The sequence below is a fragment of the Chelmon rostratus genome, chromosome 16, assembly GCF_017976325.1.
Source record: "Chelmon rostratus isolate fCheRos1 chromosome 16, fCheRos1.pri, whole genome shotgun sequence".
Classification (NCBI taxonomy): domain Eukaryota; kingdom Metazoa; phylum Chordata; class Actinopteri; order Chaetodontiformes; family Chaetodontidae; genus Chelmon; species Chelmon rostratus.
This window is the reverse complement of record NC_055673.1, coordinates 9,185,771-9,204,474: the sequence shown is the minus strand read 5'-3', so window position 1 is coordinate 9,204,474 and position 18,704 is coordinate 9,185,771. Positions and strand designations below refer to the sequence as shown.

The following is an 18,704-nucleotide window of genomic DNA, read 5'->3' as shown; positions in this document are numbered from 1 at the left end:
CATTTGAAACTGTGGATTGCATTTACCAACTTACATGCAGGAAATACTTGTAGTGTTTTTACTGGGGCTGCATAAATGAATCATCGTTGGTAGAAAGAGTAGAATAAAAAGCCTGTAGATAATTCCCATTAACTGCACACAATTAGTGGAATCATCAACGTTTAGTCATAGATAATCCCACTTCAGAAAGCTCCCACCATAATTTACTGATGACACCACAGACATAGATATCCAGCTCGGATATGAAGGGGATGGAAAAGGCTGAGGTGTGTAACCACAGCTGGGGAGTGCAACTGCCTGCCACAGAATTTTGGGTTTGGTCTGATGGGTCCAAACACGCCTAGGTCTTCTCAGGCATGCCTGGGTGTATGAGAGGCGATTCATGCCACACAGACGCAGCATAAGGAAAAGAAATCTGTTCTGGAACAAAGTTACTATTCTGTTAAAACTTTGCTCCAAAAAGCTGTAGCTTGAGAATCAACTATTATAACTTATGTTGGGAAATAATAGCCAATGCACAATATGACAGGGTAGGGAAAGCATTCAACATGCCTAAGTAAAGACACTCTCTATTAGTTCGGATGTGACCACACAACAAAATCCAGCAGTGGGTTGCACCAGTTCTGCACAAGTTAAAATGTAGCCTATTTTGAACATAATTTCTAACTTAGGACAGAATTTATGTGCTACTAACATTTTAAGGGTTGCACCAACTGAAATAGCATGAGTACAACATAAATTTTACACATAGCCCTCAGTAGGTGTAAAGTCTTCTGTAAAATTGCATTTGCCATGGAGCATGGTTTTGAAAGGTGGGATAACTTGGAAGATGTGGAGCTTTAGGGAGTCCACGCCTGTTGGCAGACACTTGGAATAAATAGTTATTTTAGGATAATACACTATATTTCTTTAGCATAGTCCATCACATTGCAAGATGTCAATAAGAGCCATCAGAGCAGACTCAGGACAGTTTTAACATTAAATTTGACAGAAGAAGCAACACTGGTGCACGGCAGCACTAGCCTCTCTACAACTCTGCTGAAATTTCTGGGTCAAAACGTGCAGCGTACAGGCTACTCTCCTTTTTTACCTTGCACCTATTTTCGGAAAGTGCCTGAGGACAGTCAAAGCTAATATAATTGGACCTGGTTGAACTTGGGTCATGGTTACAGGCACTACTATCTGTCTGTACATGCCCTAAAAAGGAAGCAGGGCTACAGCTGAAAATACCAAGGTAAAAAACAAAAAAAAACAAACTAGTCTAACGAGACACAGAAATGAACCCAATTCCAAAAAAAGCTGGGACGCTGTGTAAAACATAAATAAGACAGAACGTGATAACTTGCTCATCCTTTTTGACAAATGGTATACTCAACTGAAAGCAGTACAAAGACAATATATTTTAATGTTTTAGCTCACCAACTTCATTGATCTTTGTAAATATATGCTTTACACCATACTATGTGACATGCAGTGGTGCAAGAAGGAAGTATTCAGATCTTTTTTTTAGTGAAAGTAGCAATATCATGCTGCTAAAATACCCTATATTGGAAAATTGATTAAAGTAAATTAAAATAATTAGCAACAAAATGTGCTTAAAGCATCAAAAGCAAAAGTGAAAGTGAAAGTAGGCAGCAGAATGGCCTCTGTCATTGTAATGCTACATTATAACATATTGTGTTATCTGATTATTATACCTACAACATTACTATTAAGGCAATTGAGGTGGAGCTGGTTTAAACTCTCATTCCTGTCTTTTTTGTAAATATGTGAGTCTCAAATACAAATTCACCATTTGAGGTTGACACAATTGCAATTTTATTGTGCTTGCAGAATGACAATAACGTTCTTGAATCTTGAATCTTGTTTATCTACTGTTTTGGTACTTAAACATTTACTATGTCACATTAGAATGTCATTATAAGTCTACATTACGTTAAACGTAACCAAGTACTTTTGCAACCTAAACGTAACCACATAGTTTTGTTACCAGAATATAACCAAGTAGTTTTGTTACTTGAACATAACCAAGTAGTTTTATTACCTAAACGTAGCCAAGTAGTTTTGTTACCTAAATATAACCAAGTAGTTTTGTTACTTAAACGTAACCAAGTAATTTTGTTGCCTTAATGTAATCAAGTATTTTTGTTGCATAAATAAAACCAAGTAGTTTTGTTACTTAAATGTAACCAAGTAGTTTTGTTAAGTAAAGTTTATTTTCAGTTGTCTGTCACAACTGAAACTAAAAAATTAGAAGAACAATACAACAGTAAGTTCTACATGACACACAAGAAAGTCTTGTGTTTGACTCATTCATTCACCAAGACCTGCTCTGTAAGTGGACTTTGCCTCTTTCTGGTGAGGTGCAATGATGGTCTTGCTGCAACATTAATTCTTGTGTTGCAGGAACAGCAGCAACACGTTGATATCAGATAAACAGTCCCAGTGTATGCACTGTTAGCCGCCCTCTGGTGGCACTAACCACCCCTCATACAGAACGGAGGCTCACGTCACTTTAAATAGCCTGCTCCCCGCCCCGGTTCAGTTCTGACACACTACCATAATATCCACTATACCCGACCAATTGAACTACCCGGCTCAGCTGCTACAAGCCGAGGCCCGTTTCGATCAGGCTGTTTCCATCAAAAGTGAAAAAATAAGTACTGTTTTGTCCTCTTGGCGCGAGGCACGAGGGAGACTTCAGAGGAGAAAGTGAGACAGTTTTTTTTTTTTCTGAGAATGCGGCGATCCTGAGGTTAAAGAAAAAAAAGGCGGTTTGCTGCTCACTGAGCGATCAACAAGTTGGAGTGTCTTTGAATGCGAGAACTACATGAAACCCCCTCAGCCTCGACAGGAACAGAGGAAGAGCAGCAGCAGGGCCGCCGTACATTTTGAGACTACGCTACCTGTCCGCACACAGTGAAGGGAACTGAGGTAAGTGGACTGCACCGTTACGTGATGGACGATGCATTCGTGTCAGCGGAGACGGTAAAAAGCGTCGCTGCGGGCTCCTCCGCAGCCTCAACTCCTCCAACACACACATTCGGCTGCTATTTTAAGACAGAAATCGGAGACATCCTCCCGGGAGGATTTATGTGAAGTTTTAGCCGACGGCGGCGGGGGTGGGGTGGGGGGATACTCATCAAACTTTGCTGACACGCTCTTATACCGAAGCCCTCTCTGGTTCAGCCGTTGGGAGACGTTAAAGGGCCACCAAAGTTGACTTAAGCTAGCTAACAGGCCTTCGCTTGTCCCCGTGTCGGTGATGTTTGCTTAGGAACACCGCGATAAGAGAAGGTCATGAAAACTTTGAAGGCGAACAAAACATAACGGCCGCCTCAGAGGAAATACAGAAGTTGTTTCCAAGCGATAAACGGCCATTTTTATATCGCTTATGATCCAAATTATGGATGCGTACGGAAAGTTTTTCTAACGTAAGGTGGCGATGTCGCCGATGTCGCCCTGTTTTCTTTTATTACATGTGCGATTTAAATATCAGAAGTATATGTGGCCCTTTGTAGGAAACATAATGGCACAAGTTTGCCAGTTTGGTGTTGGGAAACTTGCTCAAGTCTCCATCGCACTGAGTCAAGCCGTCTGTTCCGCTATGTCCGGGAGACTCCCCGCTTGCGCCATGCACGCTGCCACTCCCTGTGCGAGTTTACGCAAACAGCGTAGAGAGCGGCAACCGACACAAACTGCAAAATATTTAAGATCTAAAGTTTAAATCATACAACGACGTCCAGCTTTACGTAAGACCGAGGCACATTTACTGTCTGACATTATTTTAGATGGTACATATGAGTCTTTAATTTGTGTCCTGGAAGCAGTTTAAGTGGATCTTATTTACATACCTCAACCTCACAAATTTGGCTCCAAGGACTCTCGGCACAATATCGCTCAAGGTTTTAGTTAAGATAAAAACTCCACCAGAAGAAACCACTTTTAAAGAGGCAGGCTACTGATTTTTAGCCTACACATGAAATGCATTTGACTCATAATGAGGAGAAGCATCTGGCCTGTGAAACTGTTAAATGATGCCCTCTGTGGCTCTAGAGAGCTTTCCAAAGTTACAAAAAAAGCCTGGGTACTGGGGAGCGTCTTTGTAAACAGAGAAAAGTTATGTTTACATGTAGTGTTACTCACCAAAAACACAATGTGCATTCGTGATGCCTAATGAGCTAGATGAAGGCATTTCCTCCCTCATATAACATTTGCATATTGTTGACATCCATGTTTCCTACGTGCAGTCTTCTTCTTTAGTGTCATTTTTGAATTTCTTGATGCGTTGCTGCATCACCACCCATAGACCAATGGAATAGTGTTAAATTAGCAGGAATGCATATTGCATCATCCAAGAACAACCTAAATGGGTCCCACTCTGAAAAACCTTGCCCCATAATGGCACCACCTGTGGATGAAAACTACACACACTACCTTTAACAGGAAGCCTGTCTCCTAAAGTGGGGGTGTGGAGTTCAGTGAAGCATATATTTAGGAAGCAGATGTCTAGTGAAAGATGCTTGTGAGTTGCACTAAGGGGAACATTTGGTAGTTTTGGAGCTTGACTCATATAAAAGATGAAAAATCATAATATCTTGGCCTCTGCTGTATAGAATTTGACCTTTTTTAATGTGTCTCTCGGAAGTCCTTCAACTTTTATGATGAAGTATTAAATCCCTGGATTATCCCTGTACCTTGATTGCTCATAAAAAGCAGCAGATTAGGGATCTCTTTTTCTAGGGGAGAGAGAAATGCAATAGATGTCGTATGGGCAGAGTACATAGAAATAAATAATATGATGAAAAAATAGATGCAAACATACATTAAGGATACAAATCAGACATTGAGCAACTTTTCGATATACCAATCAGACAGATGTAGAAGATGCAAAAGGTATTAAGAAAGGATGAGCAGTTAATTGCAGACAGCAAATAATGTAAGAACAGTTATGCACAAGGATGGGCTGTAGATAGTCAGACAGCAGTGTGGATAGTAAAAGTCTTTTACGTAATGATCCATACTTAATGTTGCAGAGCATTGTGGAGTGAAATGTGAATTAAAATGAAAAGTGAAGCAGAAGTCACTCCTCTGGGCACCTCTCCAAAAACACTGCTGCTGTTCCCGGACAGTGAACCAGAGCAGTGCCAGAGTGGCAGCGGTGCACTTTGGTCTTTCCAAAAACCGCCCTTGAAGTTGGAAATGTGCAGGCACTCGCTGAGTGGAGATTGATGATGCTGGATTAAATTATATAGTGATGCCAGAGAACGTGTCGTCCAAAATAAGAATGGATGGAGGATAATACAACAATCCAATTAATGCAGAAAACATCTTCAGTAATAAATTCATAAATACTTTTGGCATGTGCCTTTTGTTTTGTTTCCAAGCGGAATTACAGAAATGGAGTCCAGAATGTGCTTTTTGAAATCCAAAAATATGTTACAAATAATAATAACTTAGAACAGGTTGAAGATGAGCTGTATACACCAGACTACTGGTCTTACAGGTTTGTTACACAGCTACGTAAAATACATGTTTACTTTGGCTTACAGCTGAAGCACATGCTAAACTGCTGGTGCCTGACTTGTTCTGCCAACTATCGATCTCCTCTAATGAGTAAACTGTTGAAGGAATCATACACCAGCAGGAGCTGGCCACCAACTTATCTGTCACACATGAACATCTAGGGACACAAGGATATTTACTGGGTATAGCCTCTGCCCTCTTTACTTTTGGTTGCTTTTCATGGTGCCAGTTTGGGGAATGTATCTTCACCTGCTTCCCTAGAAAAATGTGTACTCTGCATTTAAGCCCCAAGGTGGATTTCCAGTTCCCCCAGTTAGACAGAAAAACCTTCAGTGCGTTTACCCAAATCCCATAATTCACTCCAGGGCTGAGCACAAAATTTGCACCCATTAACACATTTTAACGCGATCCACGGAAAACCCATTCTCCGTTCTCTGTTAGAAGCATTTAAAGCACTTACGACCTGCGGTCAGCTAAGCACGATGGTGGGCACAGTGTGATAAAGACGATTTTATGTCAGTGACTATTTAAGGAGTAAAAATAAGAGCTCATGGTAGACCTCGGCAGGTTTGCTGAAATCCACACACTGATTAACTTCAAAAGACAGGAGAGTTGGCATTTCAACCACTGTTTTTTCAAGGTGAGGCAAGTTGTCTGTCAAACCGCAACTAAGGTCCTGTTGAGGTGAAACTCCTCTGCAAACAAAGGTAGCCTGCATGAGTTACTCAGCATTCATAGTAAACTTATAATGGGTTAAAGTCCACGTATACAGATCTCGTTAACGGATCTGTCAGAAAATGTGTGACAACCTGAATTTCCCTCTTAAATGATTTGCCTCAGAATGATGCTCATAGTTTAACACAAGCAAGGTGCAGCAGTAATAGGAGGTAATATAATGGTCAAAATCTGCTGATCTGACACTGTAAAAGTCTGCAGGTGACTGAGTGTTCTATTATGCTTGACAGGAATGTGATGTCATCCCAAGGTCTTTTGACTGCTGGTCTTGTTGCTGTCTCTGCACTCTAATGACAAAGCAGTAAGAATGTCTTCAGTGTCGAGGTATTTGACGTTGCTCCTTTTTAGTAGTCAGGGCTCAACCAACGTTAAAGACCACAAACCAAGCCAGAACTCTTGTAGTTATGGCCTCCACATGAGGACGATCACCTTATCACCTTAACAAGACTAAAGAGTCTACAGCCATGCTAACAGCCCTGTGAGGTTGTACTTAGACACTGCGATGCTTTGAGCTAAATGATAAAATTTGATAATTAGCACTGAATCCAAAGTACAGCTGGGAATGTCATTAATTTTGCAGGTATGATAGTGCTGGATGAAAGGGCAGGGGATCAAAGAAGTGATTACAATTAATCCTTTGGGGACCACGACTGTCTGTGCCAAGTATTGTGGCAGTAATCATTGAGATATTTCATTAAAGAACAAAAATGTCTACCTCGTGGTGGTGCTAGAGGACAAACATTGGTTGGATTCATCCCCTGGGCACCATGAATGCCTGTGCAAAGTTTTTGTGCCAATTAATCATGTAGATGTTGAGATATTAACCAATTAAGTGAATTTTGACCTGCTGGTGGCACTAGATGAAAAGTCAGAGGATTGCTTTGAATTTATCTTCAAGGCACCTTGAATATATTTAGCACATTTCATGGCAGGCCACCCAAATGTCAAACTCATGGTTGACATTTGGATGGTCATGGACTCACTTATAACCCCAATCCCAAAAAAGTTTTGACACTGTGTAAAACGTAAGGCAAAACAGAACAAGTCAAGTTATCACATTCTGTTTTATTTATGTTTTACACAGTGTTCCAACTTTTTTGGAATTGGGTTATAAGTCATGGCCCCCAGACAAGAGTCCTTATCTGGAGACCATGAATATCTGTACAGAATTCCATGGCAATCCTTCAACTAGATGCTGAGATACTTAGTTACCAAAGTGGTGGACTGACCCATTTTACCATCCCTACAGCCATTGTCAGCAAGCTTTGTGAAAAAATATAGCAAGAACTCAAAGACTTTTGTCTCAGCACAACTGCAATTTTTTTTTCTGTTTTAGTCTCCACAACGTTACTGGTGTCTTCAGAAGTCAGTAGGTCACATCACTCCCGTTCTCACACTGTGTGTGAAAATCAGATTTTAAAATACAGCTATCGGCTCATAAAGCACTCAGTGAATTTGGGCCAAAATAAATCTCTAATTTGCTGCTATTTTGAATCCAGCTCATTTGCCTTTTCCTCATCTTTTATTTGCTTCATGTTTCTTTTACATCTTGTCTTATTGTCTTCATAACAGCCTTATGTAAAGCACGATTTTAAGGCTCTATACAAACAAGCTTGCCTTGCCCTCTGTCGCTAACATCAATATTAAAGTATATAATGTATAAAATATCACTACTGCAGCATAATTGTTCTGTTTAAGAAATTTCCCAGTAGTCGTTTAGTGTTTTGTATAAAGGTTATATTGTGGAAATGATTAACAGTGGGGAAGTCATCTGAGATTATCACTATCGCCACATGGTATGTTAATTGTGCAATTTCCTTTGCCCTTATTTAGATGCAGACTATGTTAGAAATAAACGAGAAACTAATTAATCATGTTAAACACTTCATTCCAAGTCAGAGGTTTTGTTGCTTATACAACAGTTTTTACTCTAAAGTTTTGTTAATCTAGAAAAGGCCCTTCTGTCAGCCTATTTGAGATGCCCAACATGGCAACTATTGGAAATCTGACACATTTTTAAAAACATGGCTGTGTCCAAAACCATTCCCTATAAACTATACACTGCACTATATTTACTGTCCGCCACTTTATTTGAGTGTCTGAAGTGTGAAAACGGATCCACTATTCCCAAATACCACCGTGGAACGGAAAAAGCATGTTCATGGCATGTGTACTACTTTCTGTTAACAATCCCACAATGCAATGGTCCACATTTTACAAATGGAGAAATCACCGTTGAACGACTGAACATCCAAATTCTCAATTTGCTGCTCAGTACTGAGTCAACTATTGAGCTTCCATTGTATGGGCAGTGGAGAATTAATGAGCGCTGGAGTCATTTCTGACACGTGTGTCTGAGTAAATATGTCATCCAGCTGCAGAAGTAGATTGTTTTTCACCGAGCGGAAATAAATGCCAAACTGAAGTCAGGGTGAGAGCACCAAATGAATTCCTCTAGGTTTTCTGATTGTATTGTGTGCAGCATAACAAAATCCTCCCTTCATCAACGCCCGTCATGTGGAACAGGAAGTGCCCAGATTCGGTGGCTGTTGCAGATGCCCAGTGTGATTAATCACCTCCAATCAATACTCATTCCTCTCAGGCCTCGCTGCTTCCTCTCTTTCCTGTCAGGATATTGTCACCGCTGAGTGAGTTGCTAAATTTATCTAATGGAAAATCTGGATGGAGATCACCCAGCACACAAAACCTGCATTTTAATACCTCTTTATTTCCTTCCATAAATCCTTTTCTGTGTGTGTTTCATGTTTAGGATGCTGTCCCGGCTGAGCGAGCTGATATGGGCCGACTGGATTTGGTTTCCTGAAGGCCACGGCTGGGCTGACCTGGAGGACCACGATGGCAAAGTCTTCCCTAAACCTAAGGACCTCTGGGCTACTGTACCCATCGCTCTCTGCTTCCTGGTCATCAGGCAGATATTCGAGAGGTGAGTCAGCTCCAGCTGTGACCCTTGATGCCTCGCCACAGTGTCATTTGCCTGTTAATCTACCTCTCCACCTGCCTGATTTGCATGTTCCTTTCTGACAAATATAAGATGACATGTCAACATCGTTTTCCACCCTGTGTGTTTTCCTCTTTCTAGGACAGTAGCGAGTCCTCTCGCCTCCCTGCTGGGAGTGACTGACAAGAAGCGCGTTTGTGCTCCCCCAAATCCCGTCCTGGAGGCCTATTTCTGCAGCACATCAAAGCATCCCACACAGGTAATCATCCTGCATACTTCAGGAAACTAGCACGGCTTCATACATATTTTGTGTCCTTTGGCAATATCGCAACTTGAGCCTAATCATAGACTTCAGAGATGTTGGTGTTTGAGGTGTAAAAAGGATGAGAATGATAGAAGTATCTTCACACCCAAGTCTTATGTGACCAGTCAGCTATCATCATTTTATGTCTCCAAACATTAAAGACAGTACTGACTCTTCTTTTCCTGTCCTGCTTTTGATGTCAGAGCTCCGTAGAGAGTTTAAGTAAACAGACAGACTGTTCAGTGCGACAGGTCCAGAGGTGGTTCAGGCAGCGGAGGAACCAGGACCGGCCCAGCAAGCTCAAAAAATTCCGGGAAGCAAGGTAGCTACACATCTTCAGCCAGACATCCAGTTCAAACCATTTTCCATCTTTCATTCTAGCCTGTTTGTTTAAGGATGCTTTGAATCATAAAGTAGATGTAAAAGATGCTTTTTCTCACAGAAGAGCCATTTTCATGATTTATTCAGATTTGCAATTGAAAAGGGCCACCAGCACTAAAATGTCAAGGAAATAAGGTTTTGATTGTGTTTTACTTCTATAATTTAGTGTAACTTTGTTTCATACAGGATTTTTCAGCACTTGTGATGTGCTCTTACAAATTCCAGATTCTTTGAATCAAACTGCAGGAGTCATGAGACAATTAACAGCATAGGAGAGCAAAAAATGCATTTCTGCTATGCAAAATCATAGAAATGTTCTCAGACTTTGCTCTAGCTTTTGCATATTTCTTGTGAAGTACAACATAATTTTACAAAAAAGAGACCTGCTGCACTGCTTAAAACTTTCAGCCTGTTCTGGCAACAGCCCGGTCAGTGCTGTGAAAGCAGAAACTTTATTGATAACACACAAACGGTGCAGCATTGAGTGTGCTGTTGTCAAGCTTTGGTGCTAGTTGCGACTACAGAACATCAAAAAAGTGATTCAAAAGCACTGTGTTTACTGCATGCACTGGTTGCTGTTTCATCACTGTATTGGCCCTCCATCCCTGATACACCCACAAAGCATTCCATAAATGCTGTTGCAAAACAATCCTCGTGATAGGAGGACACATACTGTATGTTCCAGCAGAAAAATGCTGCAAAACCAAAACCACATGCAGATAATCCAGGTGTTTCCCATCAGTTGGTCTGCTTGTCATTTCCTTCTGATTTGAAGTAACTGCTCTAAAACGTATCATAAAAAAGTAAACACGGTTGATGGTTTTACACGGGGATATCCAGCGCCAACATGAGCACAGTTGAACCACGTCTCATTGTTTTTTCCTTTTTCACATCTTAAACCCAAAAGCTTTGAGCCATTGTTTGATTTTGTGCACAGGTGGGTGGGGTGTTGTTTTTGTGGCTGTCTGAAATGAACGCTATGCATTCTCTTGCAGTTGGAGATTTACCTTTTACCTTATTGCTTTCTTTGCTGGCCTGGCAGTCCTTGTTGATGTGAGTACTGTGTCAGAATCTGGTTGCCACTCATAGCCTTTGATTCAGTAAGCAAAAAACAAAATCCCTACATTATTCATTTTGAGAAATATAACCATGACAAAGACTGTAGTCATAACAGGAAATGTTATTCATTGATCTACTGACATTTTTTTCTTCAGAAGAAGAATAAAGACGGCTCTGTTTGCTACTTGTTACTCTGTACTTGCTTAAGAAAAGTACACAAATGCAGGAAATTGAATGTTGACATTGTGACTGTAGTGGACACATGTTTAATGCCATAGAAACATTGTTTGTTTAAAATTGTGTTTGGTGTTTGTGCATGAAAGTGCTTGTGGCGCTGTGTCGGACACTTAAACCCTCATTAATAATGACTATCTATCTTATCTCAGAAACCATGGTTCTATGATATGAAGCAGATGTGGGATGGCTTCCCAAAAATGGTGAGTTAACACTATAACCTGGAACGTCTCTCCTCCAGTGAAGTTTAGACTGAAATGTTTTCATATGTTGTAGAAGTTTAAACAAATGTCCATGCCGTAAGTATGAAAAAGTGAAGAAACCGGCTTCTCTTCCTCTTTCGCCATTTGTTTACCAAATTTCTCGACTCACTAATGGGTCAAATTATTGGTGGCATGTCACTCTAACAGCTTTTTCTTTCTCGTTTCTTCCAGCCACTGTTGCCTTCACAGTACTGGTACTACATGATCGAATTAGGCTTCTATATCTCGCTGCTTTTTAGCGTAGCATCGGATGTCAAACGTAAGGTGAGTGATACAGAGCTGTCTGCTCATCTCTGTTAGCTCTGTAATGTAAAACCCCTCAGAAACCTTCCATCACTCACTGAGTGCACAGAATAATGAGAATGATCTGTTGTGTTGGCAGTGTATTTTGAGGTTTGGAAATTGATTCCCCCATTAAGATGTCCTGACTTTATGCATTGTATTGAGTGAAGCTGTCAGCATTCACAATGCCGTTAAGTTCAGCTCGTCTCGTCCACGTTGTCAGTTTGGTTAAGTCTGAGCGAGTGAAGGGAAACTGTCTGTCCAGTCAGAGATGTAGCGTCTCATGAGTTAATGTGTGACCGAAGTCACACTGTGGACGGACAGACTGACCAAGTTGTCCACTGGTCTAAATGTTATTGCGAAAGGTGGCAGACCTTCAAGCCCGTCAGCAAAATTGCAAGGCCACGGTGCCAACTCTTGTTTTATAACTCCAGCTCTGCAAATGCAAGGAACTAAATCCTCTAAACCAAAAACAACAGTTCAGTGTTGAAATCAGCCTCCAATGTGAGGAATTATTTAGCAACTGCTTCTTAAGTTCCTTTATTTTGCCACTGTATATGGATTTAGTTTCTTTTTATAGCCGTAAAGCCATATAATCTGCTCTGTGTGGAGAGTTAATCATTTGTAAAACTGACATCAATCAGATAGCTTGATCAATAAGTGACCAGTCTGTGTTAGATTTTGTTTTTACAGTGTTTCTCTCTCTTGCTTTTCCTCTGCAGGATTTCAAAGAGCAGATTATTCACCATGTGGCCACCATTGCCCTCATCAGCTTCTCCTGGCTGGTCAACTACATCCGGGGAGGGACTTTGATCATGGTAGTGCATGATGCCTCTGACTATTTCATGGAGGTATGAAAACATGCTAAAATGACCAAAAAAAGAGGTGTTTCAATGATAAAATCGGTTGAAATGTGTTACATTATCGAATCTTCAATTAGGTTTAAGGTTGTTTCACATTTGTTCACTATTCACTAACTACACAACAACATGTTGTTTGCAGTTAAATTTTTGAGTAAAGAATATCAAGTTTTTCCTTCCACCTACAACATGGAATTTAATTACAGTCACACAGCTGCATACACCATTAAAGCGTTAAATGGTGTCCCTCCTGTCCTCTTAACATTACGCATTTCCGAGCTTGGTGATGATGTTCAGGCCAGAGCCCTGCACACCTCACACGGTGTCACCGTGTGCCCCCTAGAGGACAGTACACGTAAAGGTTTCACTCTGATCACTCCTGTCTTTCATTCCAGTCAGCCAAAATGTTCAACTACGCAGGTTGGAGGAAAACCTGCAACTTCATCTTCACCGTGTTTGCTGCAGTTTTCATCGTCACCCGCCTCATAATCCTCCCTTTCTGGTAAAAATGATGCAACATGATATTCCTGTAACTGTGATGAGTCACTGATATTACTGTGCGACAGTAAGGTTTTAGAAGTGTGTGCAACATTGACACCATTTTGGCTTGCCACGGTGGAATTTTTTAGCAGCCATTCTTTACAAGACTTCCATGTATTTATCAACATTTTTATGTGGCAGCTGTGAACGGAGGTTGTCTGTGGTAGGCACAGTCAGATATAGGTTATTTCTCTGTGCCTTTATAGAATAGTACCATAGATAACATTCATGTTATGCTGCAACTCACTGTAATGTGACTCCACTACAAAAAGCCCCCAAAACTGAAAATAATGCATGCAGGGGTGCTTATACCATCATCTGGTTGCAGCTGTGTACATGTTGTTCAAAAGAGCCGTTTCATTAAGACAACAAAAATGACATTTGAAGTGGAAGCTGCCATGAAATGTCGTGATGTATCAGCTACTTGTGCTCACTTCTAATCATGCAATTTGTCCTCTTGAATATATCAGCATACATTGAGCTGATGAAAACACACACTAATTGATTCTGCAGACGTATCATGTTATTAATATTTTTTTTAAATCTTACTTTTGCTTAAAACTTGAGAAACAATGCAACGGAAATGTAACAACAGACGCACTGTGTACAGTCCCGGCCCCTCTCAATGGGCTTTTGATGGTGACTGTAGGTGGCTCTGACTGGACTCTCTGTTCTGCCTTTGTCCTCTCGTCCAGGATCATACACACGACGTTGGTGTACCCCCTGACCCTCTACCCCCCCTTCTTCGGCTTCTACTTTTTCAACGGGCTAATGTGTGTGCTGCAGACTCTGCACATCTTCTGGGCCGGGCTCATCTTGCGCATGGTTGTCAAATTCCTGCCAGGCAACGTAAGAACTGCCACTTTCAGGCTCAGTCCACGTGCACGCGGGTATTTTGTAAAACAGGGTTTTTCCTCCTTCAGCCTCCGTATGAAAACACAAAAACACAATTGAAGCACAGTCAAGAGCATGTCAAACCATCAGGTGGTGATATTACCCTAACCCTAAAGCCATGTGGACCAATCAGAAGCCTGAAAAAAGCTACTACTGGTACTGGAGGTCTGGCCAGGTCTTATGCCTCTGTTCGTCAGTGTTGTGCAAGAGTACATTTATGTGAAAACATGTCAAAATTCCTGCTAGCAAGGTTAACACCAGCTCTATTTTGGCCACATCTGCCGTTGCACACCTCATGTAAACAAAGATTTTCAGTCACCTAAACTGTGCTTGTGTGTGTACGAAAGGCCAAAATGCACAGAAAAAGCAAAGTTCTGAAAAATACCCATGTACGTGTTGATTGCGTTTTCAACACTTGGCTTCTTTTTTTAAATCTGACAGGACATTGTTGAGGACGAGCGGAGTGACAAAGAGGAGACCGAGTCGGAAGATGAAGGCGATGACCGCGAGCAGAGGGAAAAATCCAAAAACGGCCACGTGCAGAACGGCCACGCTCGCCTCAACAACAACCACAGTAAGACGGACTGATGGGACTGTGAGAGCTGGAGATGAGGCTGGGTGGGGAGTGACGATTGGCCCTCACACGTGGCCCTCACCTGAAAGCCAAAGAATGGGAGGATGGCATATTGAAAGGGGCAGCAGGCAGCACACACACACACAAACGTACACACACATATATCTATAACCTCCTTTCTGAAGCCCCGGCACTCCAATGTGGATCAATTCAGTCCTCTGTGGATCCTGTTAAATAAAATGGAGAGAAGGGGACTGTGATGGAGAACCACAATGATCTGCTTAGAGCATAAGCAGAGGGGTTTTCGTGTTACACACACCACCTCCTCTTTTCTCTCTCCATCTAGTCTGTTTTGCTATTCGCCAAGATTTTGTGCTGTTGACCAAGTCGCCACATGCCGAACCTGCCTGCTTGTAGCTTTATGTTCTGGTACCAGAAGTGCTTTAAAGAGATGCTGAGGTGAGGACGGGCATCCCCTTCCTGCACAGTCAGTTAAAACATATTACTGCCCTTTAACCGCAATGATTTGTGCTCCAAATGACCACACTGAAGTCATGACATTGTGAGGAGCATTGAGGTGAATGCTGCGATGTCTCTCTGTGGACCATAACCTGATTTAAGTCTATTTGCTGAAGTCCAGAGCATCAATTAACATTGAATTTGTGCAAGTTAGTTGGCAGCTGCCATTTTGTCACTTTGGTTCTTGCCAGTGGTTTTGCTAAAATATATTTGTTCAAGTGTTGTTTAAAACAAAATAATTGGAGATAAATAATGTTTTTTAACGTTCTGAAAGAGTGCGAGAAGGTGCTACATCTGCCATGTGTGTTGAAATGTGCCTTTTGTTGAGGTTTGTCCGAAATGCTTTGCCTTTTGGAGAGAAGAAGGCACAGATGTCATTTTAAATGTTTGTTTTGTTTATGTTTAATCTCTTCGTAGTTGTATGATTTTATTTTGCTTTATGTTTTATTTGTTTTCAGTCCAGTCGACGGTTTAAATTTGGGAGCAATTTGTTTGAGTGTAACCCAAACCAATCAGTAACTGTTTATGAATTCTTTATGGGCTGGACGAGTCAATAGCATTTCCATTCAGTGTTGTTTTTCCCATCCATCCAAAGATGCACTTTATGGTTTCTTTTATGGATCAGCATTGACTAAATATCTAGTAAAAAAAGCTTAGTAATAGTGTTTGATTCAAATTCAAACCTGATTTCTTTTTAGTTAGAGAGGTTTGGAGTACGATTTAAATTTTGTTTCATATTTATTCTAAGTATTATCTCCCTGAGATCTTCCTCTTTGTCAGTGTTTTGGTTTATTTTGTAAAAAGAAAAAAAAGTTTAAAGAAATCTTTAGTAAAGAGGTAAAAATGAAACACCAAAGTATGGTTTACATTTTGTACTACCTTGTCATTAGCAAGTGCCTTCATCATTTCATTAAGTGTTAATTGTAAAGGAGAAAAAGTACTTTCAGTCCCTTTGTCTTTATTTCTGCCCCAACGCATCCAGCAGTCACTGCACTGTAACGCTCCGGGCCTCTAACTTTCCTCGGTTCAAGACGACCAATCACCTGCAGCTTCGCTTCTACAGAAAGTGTTTTTATTCTGCATAATGTGTTGCTGAGATGTAAAATCTTAATGACGACAACGATAAAAATAAGTGTGGATAACTAATCTGTGTCCTTTACGGCTTCTTCTTTTAATTAGAACCTGAAATCACACTTTGACACTCAACGGAAAAGTTATGCCAACAATTTTGAGTAATTAAAAAAAAAAAAAAAAAAAGCCAAACGTTGCGTAGATCCAGCCCAGTAAGTATATCCAGCAAGTATTTTGTGCTGTGGCATCTCTTTTTGTGTGATAATAAACAGACGTTTTTTGGGGTTTTTTTTGACTATTCGTCAGACAGAAATGCAGTTTAAACACTTCATCTGGGAGTTTAGGAAATTTGGATCTGCTTTTTAATCAAATTATTAACTGAGAAAATAATTGCCAAGTTTTCAAATAACTAAAATAACTGTCATTGCATACTGGAGATGCAATCTTTGTCAACAACTTGAAATCCTTGAGGGCTGCAACTGATAATTGATTTCATCAGTTTATCTGTTTTGTTATTTTTTATTAATGATTGTTTAGCCTTTAAAATGTCTGAAAACAGTTAAAATGCACAAATTCACAATCTCCCAGGGTCCTCAAAGTTTTAAAGGTGAAGGATTTAAATTCACAATCACATAAAACAGAAAAGCAGCAACATCTTTCACATGATTTAAAAACCTGGAACCAGAATATGTTTGGCACTTTTGATTAATACATCACTATAGCACTATAATTCTTTTAATTCACAATTTTTCTTTCACAATAAAGAAAGGCAGCTACAGTGGGTTTTCTCGCGTAGTTGAAATATGCAGAGTACTTCAGTTGTGATGTATGAGGACAGTGTAGCTTTAGCCTGCATACAGACAGCACTTTGTCCTATAAGCCTTGAATAAAACAAGTTTAACAGAAAAGGAAATGCTTCAGCTTTCAGTCACGTCTCATGGATTTCATCAGCAGCACAGAGTAACAAAAATACTAAAAGTAGCTGCTTTTTAAAAATAGTTTTACTCCATTTAGTAGCCTGATCCCCATTTCTAATTCAGAAACTCTGCGTGTCCTTGTTCGAGGCATTTAATTGCCCCAATTCTCCTTGACATTTTGAGGACAAATACAGCTTTGTGATTTGGAAGGTGTGTAAACAGCCTAATGATAACAGCTATAATTCAGGAGCTGAGGACTGTGCCTCTTAACATAAAAACACAGCCTTAGAGATATTGTGTCACTGCGGAAATGGAGCAAATCCAGGCTGGGGTGAGCACTATCCATCGGTTGTTGGTTCCACTGGTGCGGAGTAGAATTGAGGGCACAGTGGAGCCGATACAATATCAGATGGCACAGTGTGGTGGTGACACACTGAGCAGCACCTGGCTGGCACACTTTTGGGGTGCAGGCTGTCATTGAAAATGTCTGTATGTTTATCTTGGAGTGGAAAATTGTCTTCATTCTGTCAGAAAGCTTGAGAACGTGGATCAGGTTGGGCTTCTTTCCCGTCCGTTCTCAAAATGAACCAGTACCTGTCTCTTCCTCCTTCCTCTGCCACTTTCCCTGCAGTATTTTGCCTGCAGCCTAAAAGGCCTCCTCGGTTAATTGCATATGGAGTGGGATCACTTTACCTCCGTGCCCTGCACTTCAGCCTCCACACGGTTCTTGTCACTGGCAGCCTCACTGTAACAGGGGTCAATTTCCACCCTGCTCTCGCATCTGGCTCCACAATTTAATTGCTAATGCATCTCCTGTTTCCCTCGCTCCAACGTCTGGGTTTTCCCCTCCACGCCCCCCGTCTGCGTCCACCTCCTCCTCAAATCTTTGCCTTTCCTTTCACATTAAGCCTCCCCTCCTTCCTCTGTTGCCTTTTCAGCCTCGTGCAATGAATAAGCTCAGTGTCGCCTAAGGTGCTTGAGTTAATGGTGGTGTGAAGCCTTATTGGTGACAGCGATGAAGGTCCTTCTGACAGGAGAACAAAAGCTGTGGGGTGTTTGATTCACTTGTGAACTGTGTAGACCGTTATTCAATTCCTGCTTAAGTATTAATAAAGGCTTTACACGCCAGGGGGAGGTTGCAAGGTGCAAGTGTATGCTTGTGTATCTCGCATGTGTATGTCTCTGTGTGTGTGTGTGTGTGCTGGAGCTAATTTGCAGGCTGCTCATTTTTCCAATGATGATCATGAGAGAAGGGACACAGTAAAGACTTTGGTAACTGATGACGGTCTTATGTAACTCGAGCAATAAGGAACCTCAGAGGGAACCGGGAGTAAGATGCTATGAAAGCCCCTCAAAGGTTTGGACGGGTGGTGGAAAGACTCTGCAGGAACGAACACCTGGCTCACTCACGACAATGCAGAATGGTGAGATTAGCTTTAAAATGATTGTTTCTTGAGTCAGTTCTGTTTGAAATTGTGAGTTGCCGTCGGCTTTTAATTTTTACATCTTTAAATGTGCTGAAAGCTAATCTGGATGCTGTATTCTTCTAAATAACAACCAGGCGTTTTGTAAATATTAACTTGTCC

The 18,704-nt window shown here is 41.0% G+C and overlaps 1 protein-coding gene across 1 annotated transcript; it reads left to right on the top strand.

The window, feature by feature from the left end:
* Positions 1–2,562: 2,562 nt before the first annotated feature.
* On the top strand, positions 2,563–16,270 carry cers2a (ceramide synthase 2a). Its single transcript, XM_041955345.1, has 11 exons — positions 2,563–2,934; positions 9,032–9,205; positions 9,362–9,479; positions 9,728–9,846; positions 10,901–10,958; positions 11,351–11,401; positions 11,633–11,725; positions 12,466–12,594; positions 12,999–13,105; positions 13,839–13,992; positions 14,479–16,270. Exons 2-11 carry the CDS (start codon positions 9,033–9,035, stop codon positions 14,623–14,625), a joined length of 1,149 nt encoding a protein of 382 aa, XP_041811279.1. The 5' UTR covers positions 2,563–2,934; position 9,032; the 3' UTR covers positions 14,626–16,270.
* Positions 16,271–18,704: the final 2,434 nt, after the last annotated feature.